The 14157-nt window shown below is 46.3% G+C and overlaps 1 protein-coding gene across 1 annotated transcript in view; it reads right to left on the minus strand.

Annotated features, from left to right (window-relative positions):
* The window catches only part of CDK16 (cyclin dependent kinase 16), a 232646-nt gene that overhangs the window by 116720 nt on the left and 101769 nt on the right, over nucleotides 1-14157 (minus strand). The window contains 1 exon segment of the mRNA XM_078664785.1: nucleotides 6248-6381. Coding sequence (XP_078520911.1) covers nucleotides 6248-6381 — 134 coding nt within the window.

Genomic DNA, 14157 nt, shown 5'->3' on the forward strand with positions numbered 1-14157 from the left:
TAGTTGATATCTAAGAGTGCACCAGTAGGTTTCAAGTCCTCTGTCTTTGAATACCACTCAGAGAAAGAAATCCTGCAAGTGAGAGCACTATTAATTCTGTGCATCTTTGGAAGAAAATAAAATTACACTGAAACATGGTGAGAATATAAATAATTGCTATTGGCCAATAGGTATTTTTCTGACGTGGTTGTGCACTCCTGAAACAGGCATTTCATGGTCTGCTTCCGCACTTAATTGGAAACTCACCATAACATGAGAGAAGAAAGCACTAGCTTTTTTAAAGTATCACTAGTTTATTGCCTAACTGGAGCACCTTTACTGAGTCTATATTGTTCTAACTGCATTTTATGTCATTTATCCTCTCACAGGTTGCTCTTGTTGATTTTGGATTCAGCCCAATAATCGCCACAGATGAAGACACCCCGATTGACTTGGTTCACTCGCCTGGCTCCTTGCATGCGTCTACCCCATCAGTATGGTCCCTCTGTGTGTCGCCTCTACACAGATGCTCCATCCATTTCTCTGACCCCTTTCTAACCGCCCTTCCCAAGGCATCTATACCAGGTATCAAGATGAAGGGTGCAGCAGTTCTGGACATCTTCATGTGGAAGATTTCCCTGTATAGGCCACACACAAAAACTTGACCCTACTGTTCCACCATCATTTTCTGATATGTTCTCCCTCAGTTCCCCCACCTTTCCTGGCACCTAAATAAAATACATGCATCCCACAGCTTCCACAAACCTCATCTAAACTGGTGGCTTTCGCATCCACCACATCAAGGTGGCATGCCACAGCCCCTTTTCTGTAGTGTCTGGAAATGTCGTTCTTGAGCCTTCACCACTTCTAATGGCCCTTAAAGACCCTTTGCTGAGGCGTCTCTTGGTTTTGGCATGACATCTTCGCGGTGAACCTCATGGGCCTCCTACTTAAACATCTGTATATTTACTGTGCTTGCACCTTCACTGCTTCTGGGTGGATCCCAGAGATCCTTTACCATGTATGGTAATTATGAGGGTGAAATGCACACAAACACCTTTTTAGGTCTCGCGACCTATCGATGCGTGCATGCGCATCGAGCGGAGCGAGAATTCAAGCGGCGAAAACATCATGAAACTACCAGCTTTTTGCTGGCGTTTTCATGGCGTTTTCCTGCAGTTCATGTGAACCACGTGTTCAAACATGAACCCGCATCAGCCTCCCTCCATTTGCCGCAGAGCACATCAAAGGGCTTCGCCCAGCGTGCGCTCTGCGGCTTCTCCTCGCCTAATTACGCCGCACACAGCCTTCCTGCATTTCTCCTCCCCCTCCCCAGCCAGCTTCCCCCAGGCCGTGTTCCCTCATCCCTCGCACCCCCTCGGCTCCCTTTCTCCCAGAACAACTTCTCTCACAAACACGCTAACTTTTCCTTTATCTCGCACATATACACATGTGCACTTCATTAGTTAATTCCCGTCCCATAACCTTTGTACTCTCTCGGAGGCAAGCTCGCCCACCCCCTCTCTCATGAAAACCCACTCACTCTCGTGCACACATGCACACTGATTTGTCGTGCCATGATGTTTGTACGAATCCACTCACTGCCTCTCTCGCTCCCACGTCTCCGACACACTCTCCCTCCCGGCATTGATGACCCTGACATTCCAATTAGCAGACTGTGAAATGCAGGGTTTCCTAATTAACACAGCCCTCCAACTACGCACTAGTCGTTAATAAAGGGCCATTAACAAGCTCGGATTCTGGCCGTCCTGGAACTACACTCGGGCTTCTGGTTTTAAATACTACCTGCCCGCAGTGGAGCTTGTTTGTTGAAGATGCATGCTGCTGTAACCGCCATCTGCACTGGCGCGCGACGCAGATCGATGCAATAGGCTCATCCCAGGGACCAGAGGCGCGAGCTCCCCTCGCACTCAATGGCGGGACAGAACAGCAGCAAGAGAGAGTAAGCACCGGTGGGAAGCAGAACTGGAAACTACCCACACACACCGAGCAGGGGCTCTCACGGGGGCAGCAGTGAACCACCACACACAAAGGATAGGGAGGGACATGTTGGGCGCCAGCAGGGAAAACGCGCCTCACACAAACAGGGAAAGAGGAGTCGGCAGCAGTGAAAACATCCTTCACACAAACACGAATAAGAAAAGAAGAGTTAGCCACAGAGAAAACACCCCTCACACAAACAAGAACGGGATAGGAAGAGTTAGCATCTCTGAAAACGCCCCTAACTCAAACAGAATAGAGAAAGAAGAGTTACAAGCAGCGAAAAACCTCCTTACAAAAACAGAATAGGGAAGGAAGAGTTAGAAGCAGTGAAAACGCCTTCACACAAAGGGAATATGGAAGGAAGAGTTAACAGCAGTGAAAAACGCCCCTCACACAAACACGAACAGGGAAGGAAAATGTTGGCAGCAATGAAAACACCCCTTACACAAACAACAATAAGGAAAGAAGAGATAGCAACAGTGAAAACGCTTGTCACACGAACAGAAGCACAAGCTTTATTGAAAAACATAATGCAACCCCTCCCACATAAAACAAGCATTGGCATTGCCAATAGGTCTCTGTGAGAAGTTGGCCTGATGTGCAGTGTTCACTATTCTAGTGATCACTATATATCAGTCCAAACAACCCTTATTGATGATTGGTTGTAAGTCAACCTTATAGACCAGCTATCCTAGTAGCATGGATACGAGCAGTCTAAGGCTAAGACTCTAGAGGGCGTGTTAAGCCAGCTGTTTTACCATCACATTACCCCTTGAACACCCAGTGAAAGGACACCACACAAGTGTTATGAAAATAAACAGTGTATTTATTAGAATCACAACAACCCTGTACTCTTTATGAGGACAGGGTGCTAGGCACACAACAAAACTCTTACGAAAATACTTAAGTTAGCACGTTATACACAAATGCCCGAGGGGCACGAAAAACCATATACTTAAAAAGTGGAATGCGAATTACTAGCAGGTAAGTAACAGTTCTAATAGGCTTTGGAATCGCTAGGACTTGACTAGGGAATCGTTAGATTACTACTAGGAGACCTAGGGGACTCGGGTGCAGAGTGTGCACTCTCACGCGGGATGCGGGACAAAGTCTATGGAGGCTAGTAAAGGCAAAGTTAGTGTTCACGGGCGAACCCGACCTGGTAGGAAGAAAACGACAGTGGATCCTGACCCTAGGATAGTGAGGCTATGCTGGGACACCGAAGTGCCGAAGTTACCTAGCCCAGGGGCTGCAGCTGCATAGGTCTGAAAAGACATCGGGGATCTCGTTGCCGGACCAGGAGCCTGGAAGGAAGAAGTTGCTGGCAGGCGACCAGTGAAGAAAAGTTCGATGGATCCAAGCCTGGATCAAGGAAGAAGAAAACCTGAAAGCAGAGGGGACCAAGTTCTTGAATCACTAGCCAGTGATTAAGTGGGCACCAGGATGGCACCGGGCGAAGTCACCGCAGTCAGGTGAGTGGGCGCTGCTGGGCTCTGCAGTCTCTCGGACCAGGAGGCGTTGTCGGCGACCAGGATGGAGGTGCGAGCTGTCCCACGAAGGTTCTTGCTGTCGACGTCGCTGGACCCAGGATTGGGCAACAAGTCTTGGCAAATGCAAGGCCCACGCGGTGGACCTAAAATGGCGTCTTGGGTGGACCAGGAGGGTCCAGGGTACTTCTCCGATGGAGGGAAGCAAGGGCCAGTCTGGAGCAACCAGACCAGCAGCAGAAATGTCGTCGGGCGTCGTCAGGAAGGCCACAAGCCAGCGGGCTAGTAGCCAAACAACGCGGTGAGCAGTAAAAAGCAGAAGGGCCCCACGCAGATCGTGGAGATGCTGGGGGGCTGCTCTTCGGTGCTGGAGCTGCTCAGGGTGGGGGCTTCTCGGACCCCAAAGCACTCACCAGGAATTCACTCGGCGGGCTTGTTGTTCAGAAGTCGTGCAGTCTTGAAGATGGCCGGTCCCTCGAGGTCTCGTCACACCCACGAATCTCAGCGTGACTGATGAAGTAGGTAGAGGTCAGAGGTGCCAGGGAAGCCGGTTCTCGTCGAGCTGGGCAGTCGGATTCCGGAGGAAGGACTTGCAGCAGACCGCAGTGTTCTGTAGATGGTGCCTGCGGATGCAGGGTGACTACTCCTTAGTCACAAGGGAGAAATCTTAGGAAGAAGTCTTGAGTTCCTTTCGTGGAAAGTAGTTTCAGGATTCAAAGATGATCTGATTTGGAAGGGGGCCAGTTCCTACCTTTATCCTGTAAAAAGGGGCTGGCACGCGACTAAGTCCTGCCCTATGGGTGGGACTAGGAGGGGGGTGGTTACACCCACTTCCTTGGCGGGCTTTTCCCCAGCACAGGGTCTGGAGTGACCCTGGAACTGGTTCCAGCCAGCCTATGCACAGTGAGCACCGGGGTGCCACGTGCAGTCACCTTCCTCTAAAGCCCTGCCTACTTACAATACACAAAATCCTGTCTGGGACGGTGCTGGCACCGCCCCTGGCAGGAAACCCTTTGTCCTTATCTCCTGCTCTGGGAGGACTCCCAGCAGCAGGAGGGCAGACTTGTGTCTCGGTGGCAGCATCCATTTTGTGGATGCTAAGGCTCTGTCTGACTTTTAACCGGGTTATAGGTTACATGCATGTCGTGTCCCTCTAGAAGGGTGGAATGCTAACCCCGTCGCCAGAATTGGCGAGGGGTTAGTATTCCAATTCGTATGACACCTTACTCGACATGTTTTGATAAAGCGATACCAGAGTTGGCACATAACCGCGAGGATTATAATGCACTTAAGAGTATATGGTATGCGATATCATGGAAACGGCTAAGGGATGGATCCCGAAAGCCGCAGACAGGCTCAGCTCATGCCAGAGCACCATCTCACACGATTCCAAGCACTCTGCCTTCAGGATTGTTAAGGCCTGCCATAGGAGTGACTGATAGGAGATCTGTGTGTCCATTTTAGGGTTAGATATAGGTATACTATATCTAAAGCAAAGGGTGAGTACACCACCTTGCCCCAGCTGTCGTGCAGCCAGTTGTGTCAGTTTTAGTTAGTCAATCCAGGGGTGGCACAATACATGCTTCAGCCCCTGGGAGACTTCTGGGTGCACCTCAGCCCTGGGTACAGGGACTTGGAGAGGGCCCAGTGCCAATTCAGTACCGGAGTACAATTTGGATAGAGAGAACAGCTAGGCTGTGGGTCTGATTAGCAGGCCCACAGCCAGGGAAAGTCGTAAACCAGTGCAGCAAAAAGCAAAAATCTGGGTGATCATAGGATTGCAGACCCTACTCTCCTACAGTCTCGCTTGGGGATCTTATAAGTATTTAGTTTTGCAGCACAATATCCTTATTGCATAATGGGATATTGTGCTGCAAAACTAAATACTTATAAGGTCCCGAAGCGAGACCTATTGGCAATGCCAATGCTTGTTTACCCTATGTATCTTTATTATAGGCCATGCTTCAACATAGCTACAAGTTCGCTGCTGCGACATGAATGGAGAAGCACAATGCTCAAATCTCGGGCACAAAATTATTGCCATAAAAAAACCCACAAAAACACTGTCTCTTCCAAACATGAACAACAAACTGAGCAGTTTCTACTTCTCAAATGCACTTTGGGTCTTGCAAGGAGTAGGAAGGCAGATTTTAAATGCAGACAGCCCACATATCTGCTGTGCACATGAGAGCTGACTGTCAGAAACTGCACCATTCTTGCTTTGCTCACATTGTTAGAGCAGGTTGTGGCGGGGGGCATTGCTAAAGTCACAGAGGTAGGATCTGTGGCCAGCAAGGCCAGCGGGAGGTGCTGCAAGCCAATGAACAACGCAGGAAGGCTACCCTGCATCTATACTATTTCAGCAAAAGACACAGAAGGGCATAGGGCATCACTCTGAAATGGAGGTTTAGAGGGAAAGAGGTCCTAGAGTACATGGCTCAAATGGAAGGAACCTACCACATTTCCTCCAGATGTTCCCATAGGTTCTTATGGCTTTCCTGTTTCTAGATTGCTGCAGGAGAGAAGGCCCTGCAGAGCATAGTGCAGGATTTCAGTGATAGAGGGGAGAGAATGCACAGCTCTGCAGTGTAAAAGACTGTTCCTGAATAGACACGGCAGAGAACACAGAAGTATACAGGAGAACAAAGTGTTGAAGAAGGGTGGATGCAGAGTGTAGGGCAGCATGGCGGAAATGGCAGGAATAAAGGAGCGTGCAGGAGTGCCAGCCAATAGGGTGGCCTGAATTACTTCCTAAAGTGGATTGATTTTCTTCTTACCTCATTGGAGATCTTCCTGGCTGGATTGTGACGCATCCGGACACGCACGGGGGACTGGACTTCGTCCGATGAGGTTCCGGAAGCCTGGTCGCTCTCCCCATCGGAGCCAATCTTCAAGTCCTCATGGACGATCTCTGTGGTGCAGTTGAAGGGAGGGAGCCAAAGGCAGGCCATGGGAGGAGAGGGGGGGAAAATCAGAGGTAAAAAAGGGCAGTGTGGACAGAGGCGGGGTGACAAGAGACAGGCGGGAGGGCGGGGAGAGGGAACCAGAAGTAATGGGGGGGGGGTCAGAGGAAGAAGGGGAACCAGAAACAGAGAGTGGGACCAGTGTTAGGATGTGGGAGTGGGAAAATGAGATGAAAGATAGAGAAAAGAATGGGAGAGACATAACAAAGAATCCAGAAAAGAATGAAGAATTAAGGAAAAACAGAGAAGATAAGAGGAAACAAATAGTGATCAGAATAATAATAAATAAAATCAAGGGAAATTGTTTAAAAGACAGAGAAAGCCAAAAATATTTAGGGAACGTAGAGGCAAACAAATTATGAAATGAGGTTGGGAAAACCGTAGTAGGACGAGAGTGAGGGAGAGAAAGAGAATAACATTAAAATATCAGAGCTGGTCCCATTTCAGGTTGTTCACCAGGTTGTAGAAACAAAGCTGTCAGCCAGTAGAATACCTTTTAGCATGTTCCCAGAGAGACCTGGGAACAGAACAAACGGCTACGAGGGAATACTTCTGCTCTCAGAAAATACCTAGACACCTATACATTCTGAAAAATCCCCCCAGGCTCCTGGAAGCGTGGTTCTACCCACTTGAAAGGTGAGCAAGAAAGTGTGCGTAAATCTCCCGAGCTAGTGGCCCCTTCATGTTTAAGCTAAAATAAGTATTCTAGAGGGGCCTAGACTCAGACCTTTAGTAGGGCAAAATCAAAAGCGAGATGGGAGTCTGAATGTAGGCTGCATGTGGCGTGTGCAGGCTGAGGGGCCCAGTCTTCAGTTCCTAACCTTCCTGACTTCCTTGTACTAAAGTGCACACTGCCACCAGTAGCCTCTTCCTCATGGACATTTAGGTGAGAGGTACCTCAGCAAAGTGAGGAAGATGAGGTTTGTCGTGACTCATGGACATACGAGAGCCCAGCGACTGGGTTTGTCCCACTCAGAGGGCATCTCATCCAAAAAAGTCAATATGATTAAACTGGAAACTCTGGAGAGTTCTTGGCTGAGCAGGAAGTAGTGGCTAACCACAAAGACCCCATCTTTCTTCCTAGTTCAAGAGGGATGCCTGCTTGTGTCCTTCATATCACTTGGAACAGAGGGCAATCTAGGGTGTCTGCATTACACACCCAGGACTTGGCATGTTACTGTGTATTCCTATCTACCGGAGTGACACTGTTACACAGTGCAGAGAGCGCTGGCCACATATTATCAAGGGTGCCAATGGAAGAGCTACAGGACTGTACGTTAAAAGATTAACTGGGGGGGAGGGGCGGGGGGGTCGAATCCACGGCTGCTTACCATAAAGTCAAAGGAATGGGACTGGTGCATATCACAAGTCACGATAAATGAGAGCTGTAAAGTGCGCTTATGCAAACCACACCATCACCATACATGTAAAAGCATTCACAGTAATATCATAAGTTTCAATGCCCAAATCAAAACTTAAATGGCCAGATCTTTCCACAACCACATCAATGTTCTCCCCGCAAGTGGCACACATTATTCAGGTCAATTCTGGTGAACACAAACTGCAATATTATACCCATCTCAGAGTGTCCTATGTATTCCTATCATTACTACATTTTGGTTATACAAAAGCTTAACTTATAAATCATATCATTCTACCTTTGTCATAAAGACAGCACATCCACACACAATTACACGATCTATTTCACAACTGTACACATTACCCACTGCTCCCTAACCCCTGGTCTGTGGCAGTAATCCTGTATTATGGAAACACCCGATACCTGGGAGTCTCAAAGTCTTTTTGGAATAGACGGCAAATTGTGCGGATTGATGCTGCCAGACTCTTATGCCATGTTCCGCGGCATGTCTCAGTCTCCATCTATGTAAGCTTCGTTGACTGACCACCGAGAAACGGGTCAAGTTTAAAGCAATGTGTTTTATGTACTGTGCTAGGAATCGAAACGCCCCGAAATATGTAAATAGAGTGGTCAACCCGTATATTCTAAATTGCCTCCTACATTCATGTAGCTTGGGCCTCAGTGATCCATCGGGGGAAATTGGAGAGGCGGGTGGGGGGGGTAGTTCCTTTAAAGGTTTAGGACCCAAACTATGAAATGCCCTACACTTCGGGGTAAGAACCGCTCCCTCTTTCGAGCTCTTCCGAAGGAAGTTGAAGACCTGGCTTTTTTAGTTTTGGACAGTGCCTTCTCTATCCTGTTTGTAATAGCACTGGGAAGCCCTTTGTGGGCAGCCATGCGCTTTATAAATGCAATACATTTCAATTCAATCCCTTTTGTTCTCCCTCACCATCGCTATCTCGCTATGCCCAGGAATCACGCCACCTGCACAGTTCCCCTATTGGTTACAGAAATCCCTATGAGGTAGAGGATATTCTATCTGGGAAGCAGCTGTGGGAATGGAAGATGGACCAATGAGAACAGAATGAATTAATCAGTAACACTACTGAATTTACAACATATGACTGTTCCATCTCTCTACTTCACCATTAACTTGCAACACTTCTACTGTCTGAGTAAAGTTTTAGAGCTCTGCTGATGTCCACACTACGAAGAGTTTCTCACGCATCTGAAGCAAATTTACTAGGGTGAAGGAAGGAGGTTTTATCACTTGATATACGTAGAAGTCAGACATTTTTTGCAATGCAAGAAAAAACTCAATTAACTACTTTTTGGGCACCAGGAGCGGTAGAAGATCAACAGCTTTTGTATTTGAAATTACTGCCGACACTGAAACAGGAAAGACCATAGTTAGGTAGCTTCCTGTAGGAGGTCTCAGTGATTTGCAGTTGAAATAGTTTAGCCTATTTTCCTGTTGCAAGATTTTCCATAAAGTTACCCATTTTCGGAGGTTGTTGGTTTTGATAAGCAAAGCAGCTAAAAGTGCTCCATGGAAGGCCTTTGAGTCAACCCAAGAAGTTGTACATATATCCACCGGTGCTTTTTGTTTGCTGCATCCCGAGAAGGTTCTGCAAGTGGCGGGTCACCTCGGACCACTAATAAAACCAACAACCTTCCACTTCTCGATTCCTGTACACATATCATCGCCTCAATCACTCGGAGTGCGCCTTAACTCATTAACAAAAGAGATGTACGTAACTATCCCCTTACTTTGTAGCCATTTCAACACCACTAAGCACTGTTCAATCTGGAATACACTGGCTGTGCTACTTATGCAGTCACCAAGCTCTTCTGATTGGACACTTTCTTTAGAGATCTTTCGTACAGACAACGAAGACTAATGACCGATCAAGATCAATCCATAGATTTTCCATGAAATTTGAAATAAACGGTGCCTGCTGCTCTTTGTTGCTCTTTTTGAGTGACAATGAACATAGAAGAAACACTACCTAAAATATTGAACAGTGCATGGACTCACTAGCTCCCTTGTTACAAGGATGGATTTTGGGGAACCATTTACCAATATCGCGCCTATCTTCTAACTGCCTTGTAATTGCAGACGTTCTTTAAATACATAAACTCCGTCTGGTTATCATGGGCCCGTGGCATAAGCTGAAGAACAACGAACATAAAGGTTTCACACACGCATTACCAGCATAATCAATGATCTATGCGCTACACCTCACTGCACCCATACCGTAATTATAAAGCATGTATTGGGATTAAAATTAACAAACTTGTCCTATAAAATAAATACATCACTGTAACGATATATTACCAAAAGTGGATACATTCGTGATCATATAAACACCTTATTGAAGCAATACCGTTACTGTGCAAAAGCATCTCCTCGTCATTCATCTTCATCTCATAGCGATAACATAATATTAGGCATATCATGTCTATACGCTAACCACAACACATCCATATCAGGAGCTCTTGCCCCAATTATATCACAGACCACTATGTCTTAGGTGCAGCTGCACTACAGAAAAATGCTAACTAAATAAAAAATGCCAGTGCTTTTTATAAAATGACCCTATTATACCCACATAATCAAATTATAGTGAATGTATCCATAGAAGAACTACAACATAAGCACGGCAAACAATATCATAATGGACAGCATTGCCTTATTTCATAGTTGTAATGCACAGTATTAATGTAATCCTTCATCATCTTAAAATGAACTTTCTGCCAAGCATAGCTCCAACGTTCGAATATCCTAGCACTGCATCACGCTCACACTTTACTTGTACCATAAACACATCTTACCTGTATCATAGTCATATTGTAACTACACTAACACCCATGTCATATTTACATTACAATATACACATTTAATAAAATAATGTTTCTCAAATTCACAAACCTACAACCATAGTCTAACGCATATGTTATCAATATTATCCCATACATTCTCCTAATGTGCGGATATCATTACTCTTCATATCCATACTATAAACATTCACCTTGCATTAAAGAAGTTATTTCCTTTTGGTAATGCTCTTTCTGGTGGGTGTCTCGTCTGTCTGCAGATTCCCCACCTTGTACATTTCCTCAGGCACCAGACTGGATCTGAAAACTCTTGCAAAGATCCTGCGTGCCGAAAGGTGGGTCCATTATGCAGCGTTGCGACTCCGTCCATGATGACACGGACCCACATAAAGCCACCACACCTGCTCAGGTCAGTTTAACCAGTAGGCATTTGTCTCCAAAAAAGACACAATGTTTCAAAATTGTTTTTTTTTTTACTGGCATGGAGTGAATGGTACTTTGAAACCTTTATAATGCCCAAAGGTCCACACCAAAGAACAGCAGGGGATGGTAAGGAATCGGTGATTAGACAGAGTAGGCACCAGAAGTGTGTTATAGAACTTAAGTAACATGATCTTTTGGATACTTCTAAACTCAGAGTCTTTACCTTGTGAATCAATACCAAAGCTACGAGTCCCTCAAAGGAGGTAGGTCTGGGGATATTACTTTACACCTCTGTGTGGACTTGTGAATTGATGCAGTAGTAGCTCCTGGTAAATTATGGAGGGCTTGTGATGTGGCAGACTGGAGACAGTCGAAAACTGAAATGCTAAAGCAGTAGTAGTGGAGTTTGCTCTAGTGAAATGAGCCCAAAGGATCTAGAGAATCACTTCTGGCCAGGGTATAACAGGATGTAGAGGACAATCTACTGGAATAACGACACCACCATCATGAAAAAGCATACAGGCCACATAAGCACTTATGCATCAGGAATAAATGTACATGGAAGCCTGCAGTTCACTAACGCGATGTGCACAATTGATGGCAATGAGAAACCGAGTCGAGACTCAAAGCACATTTATAAAAATAAAAAAAGACTCAAGAGGCGCACATATCAAGAACCTTTGCACCAAATTGAGTTCCATGTGTGGCATAAACAAAGATGTAGGGTAAAATAGGTGTGCAAGCTCTTTTAAAAGATGCATCACACAAATTGATTTGAATAATAAGGGGTTATCAAGCAAACAAAGTAAGGCAGAAAAAGTCGACAAATAAACCTTTAACATTGCTCACAGCAAAGCCATGCCAAAGAGAACACTAAAAAGTATGTCAGATAGTCTGGCCTATAGCAGGTCTACATACTTCTCTTCGCAGTTGGTTAAAAATGTGAACCAGGAGCCTGAATAAATTGATTTGGAGTAAGGGTGGCAGGCAGCCAACATGACTACCACCATCTAGCATAGTAGAGAAAATGCACTCAGTTGATGCCACTGAATCTCAATGTGGGAAGGTGTAGCTTGTGGAGGTTTGGTGCAGCATCCCGCTTGCTGCTGGGACAGCATTTCCTCTTTGAGAGGAAGCCGAAGTGGAGGGCAGATGCTCAGGGTCACCAGTGCGTCAGTTCAGGGTACCAGACCCTCCTAAAGTAATCCAGGGCCAGAATCAACTGTACTCTGCCTCACCTGATGCTTTTCAGGACCATCGGGATCGTTGGCAGAGAGTGTAAATGAGGCCAGAGTACTAAAATTGGAAATGGATCCCCTAGAGACCTTTGAGCAGAGTGCAAAGGCTGGACAATGAGTATTGTCAGAGGTAGCAAATAAGTCTAATGAAGGTACGCCAAACGGGACAAAGATATTCCATGCCACTTCTGTGTGTAGGTGTAACTCGTGATCGGCATGAAGATGCCTGTTGAGTTAGTATGTCCTGGTATTGAGGGAACCCATTAGGGGATTGACCATCAGAGAAATGCAGTGAAATACCAGCCATCGACAAAGCCTCAGCCTCCAGAGAGAGAGACTGCGCAAGAACCCGCTCCAAGTTTGCTGGAGAATCACCTAGTTGATATGTTGTCTTTAGAACTTGGATCTCCCTGCCATTGACCAAAAGCATAAAGGCCTTTATAGCTTGCCAGAAGGATCTAAAGACATATGTTGTGGTGTGCTCCAACTGAGGCCGGAGACCCTGGATGTTTACCTCGCTCAGGTGGCCTTCCCAGCTCAGAGATAACACGTCGGTCACGATTATGAGCTCTGGAGGGGCAAAGAAATGGATTGTCCACACCAGATTGGCATCCAGCATCCACTGCTATAGATCCTGAATGTCCCTATCTTGGATGTGAATTCGGTCTTAAAGGCATCCCTAGGCTAGGCACGCTGCAGAATCCATTGGGGCTTGCATATGCCAACTCACATTCTGCACCAGCTGGATGCCCAATGCCAAAAGCCCAAACACCCTCAGAGTCACCAAGGCCAGAACAGAATTGTTCATCCGAAAAATGGGGATCATAGTCTGAATATCCCAGATTGACTGTGGGATGAGGGGGTAGGTAGAGCCTTCAGCACAACAGTGTTAGGAATGGCCCCAACGAAGGAACCCTTTTCATCTGTTGGCGATTCAATTAGGGCTCGTAGGTTGCTGAAAACCTTGCCTTGATACTGTTGTCTAAATGTGGTCTGGGACAAGCTGCAGTGAGCCTGCCTTCAGTAGCCAGTGGCTGAGGTACGGGAGTACGCGTACCCCTGACCTGCAAAGATGTGCTATAACCACTGACATGACCTTCGAAAGACTCGAGAGATGAAATAATTATGACGGGCAGTAATTTGAGTTGGAAATGGTTTGACCACACCAAAATCCAGAGATACTTAGTGTGGGTCTGCAAACCCTGGAGAAGAAAATACAGGTTCTTTAGGTCCAGGGACATCGCTCACTCTTCAGGATCATTTTCAACATCATCTTCTTGAGGAAGCAGTTCAAGAATTTGAGCTCTAGAATCGGTCTTAGTCCCCCATGTCTTTGGGGACCATAATGTATTGGGAGTAATGGGCTAGTCTTTTCTCTAGCTTCAGTACAAGCTTGATTCCCTTTATCAGGAGCATCATCTGTTCGCTGGAGAAAATTGTGCCATGATCTGCTGACAGCAGAGAGTACACTGGAAAGATATTTGGATGGGAGTCCCGAAAGCGATCGATATAACTAACTTGGATCATTTTAAAGATTCATCTGTCCAATGTGATAGTACACTAATAAGGCTGGCAAAGGTTTCCATCTACTGGTCTCAACACGAGATTGGAGAGCAAACAAAAGAGGTTTGGAACAAGTACTTGGTAAATTAGATGATGAGGTTGTGTTGCTACGGTAACTAGCATTGTCCTTTAGAACCTCTTCCCCACTCTACACCTCTCACCACAAAAAGTCTGCATGGGTTACAATATAGACAGGGATGAAGACTCCCGGCGTGAACGTCCTATATTGCTCATGGAGCTGTAAGGCAGGGGAAAGTAACCAGGCCATAGGGATTGCCAACTTTAAATTTCTCTACGGCTGC

Source organism: Lissotriton helveticus, chromosome 10, assembly GCF_964261635.1.
Source record: "Lissotriton helveticus chromosome 10, aLisHel1.1, whole genome shotgun sequence".
NCBI lineage: Eukaryota > Metazoa > Chordata > Amphibia > Caudata > Salamandridae > Lissotriton > Lissotriton helveticus.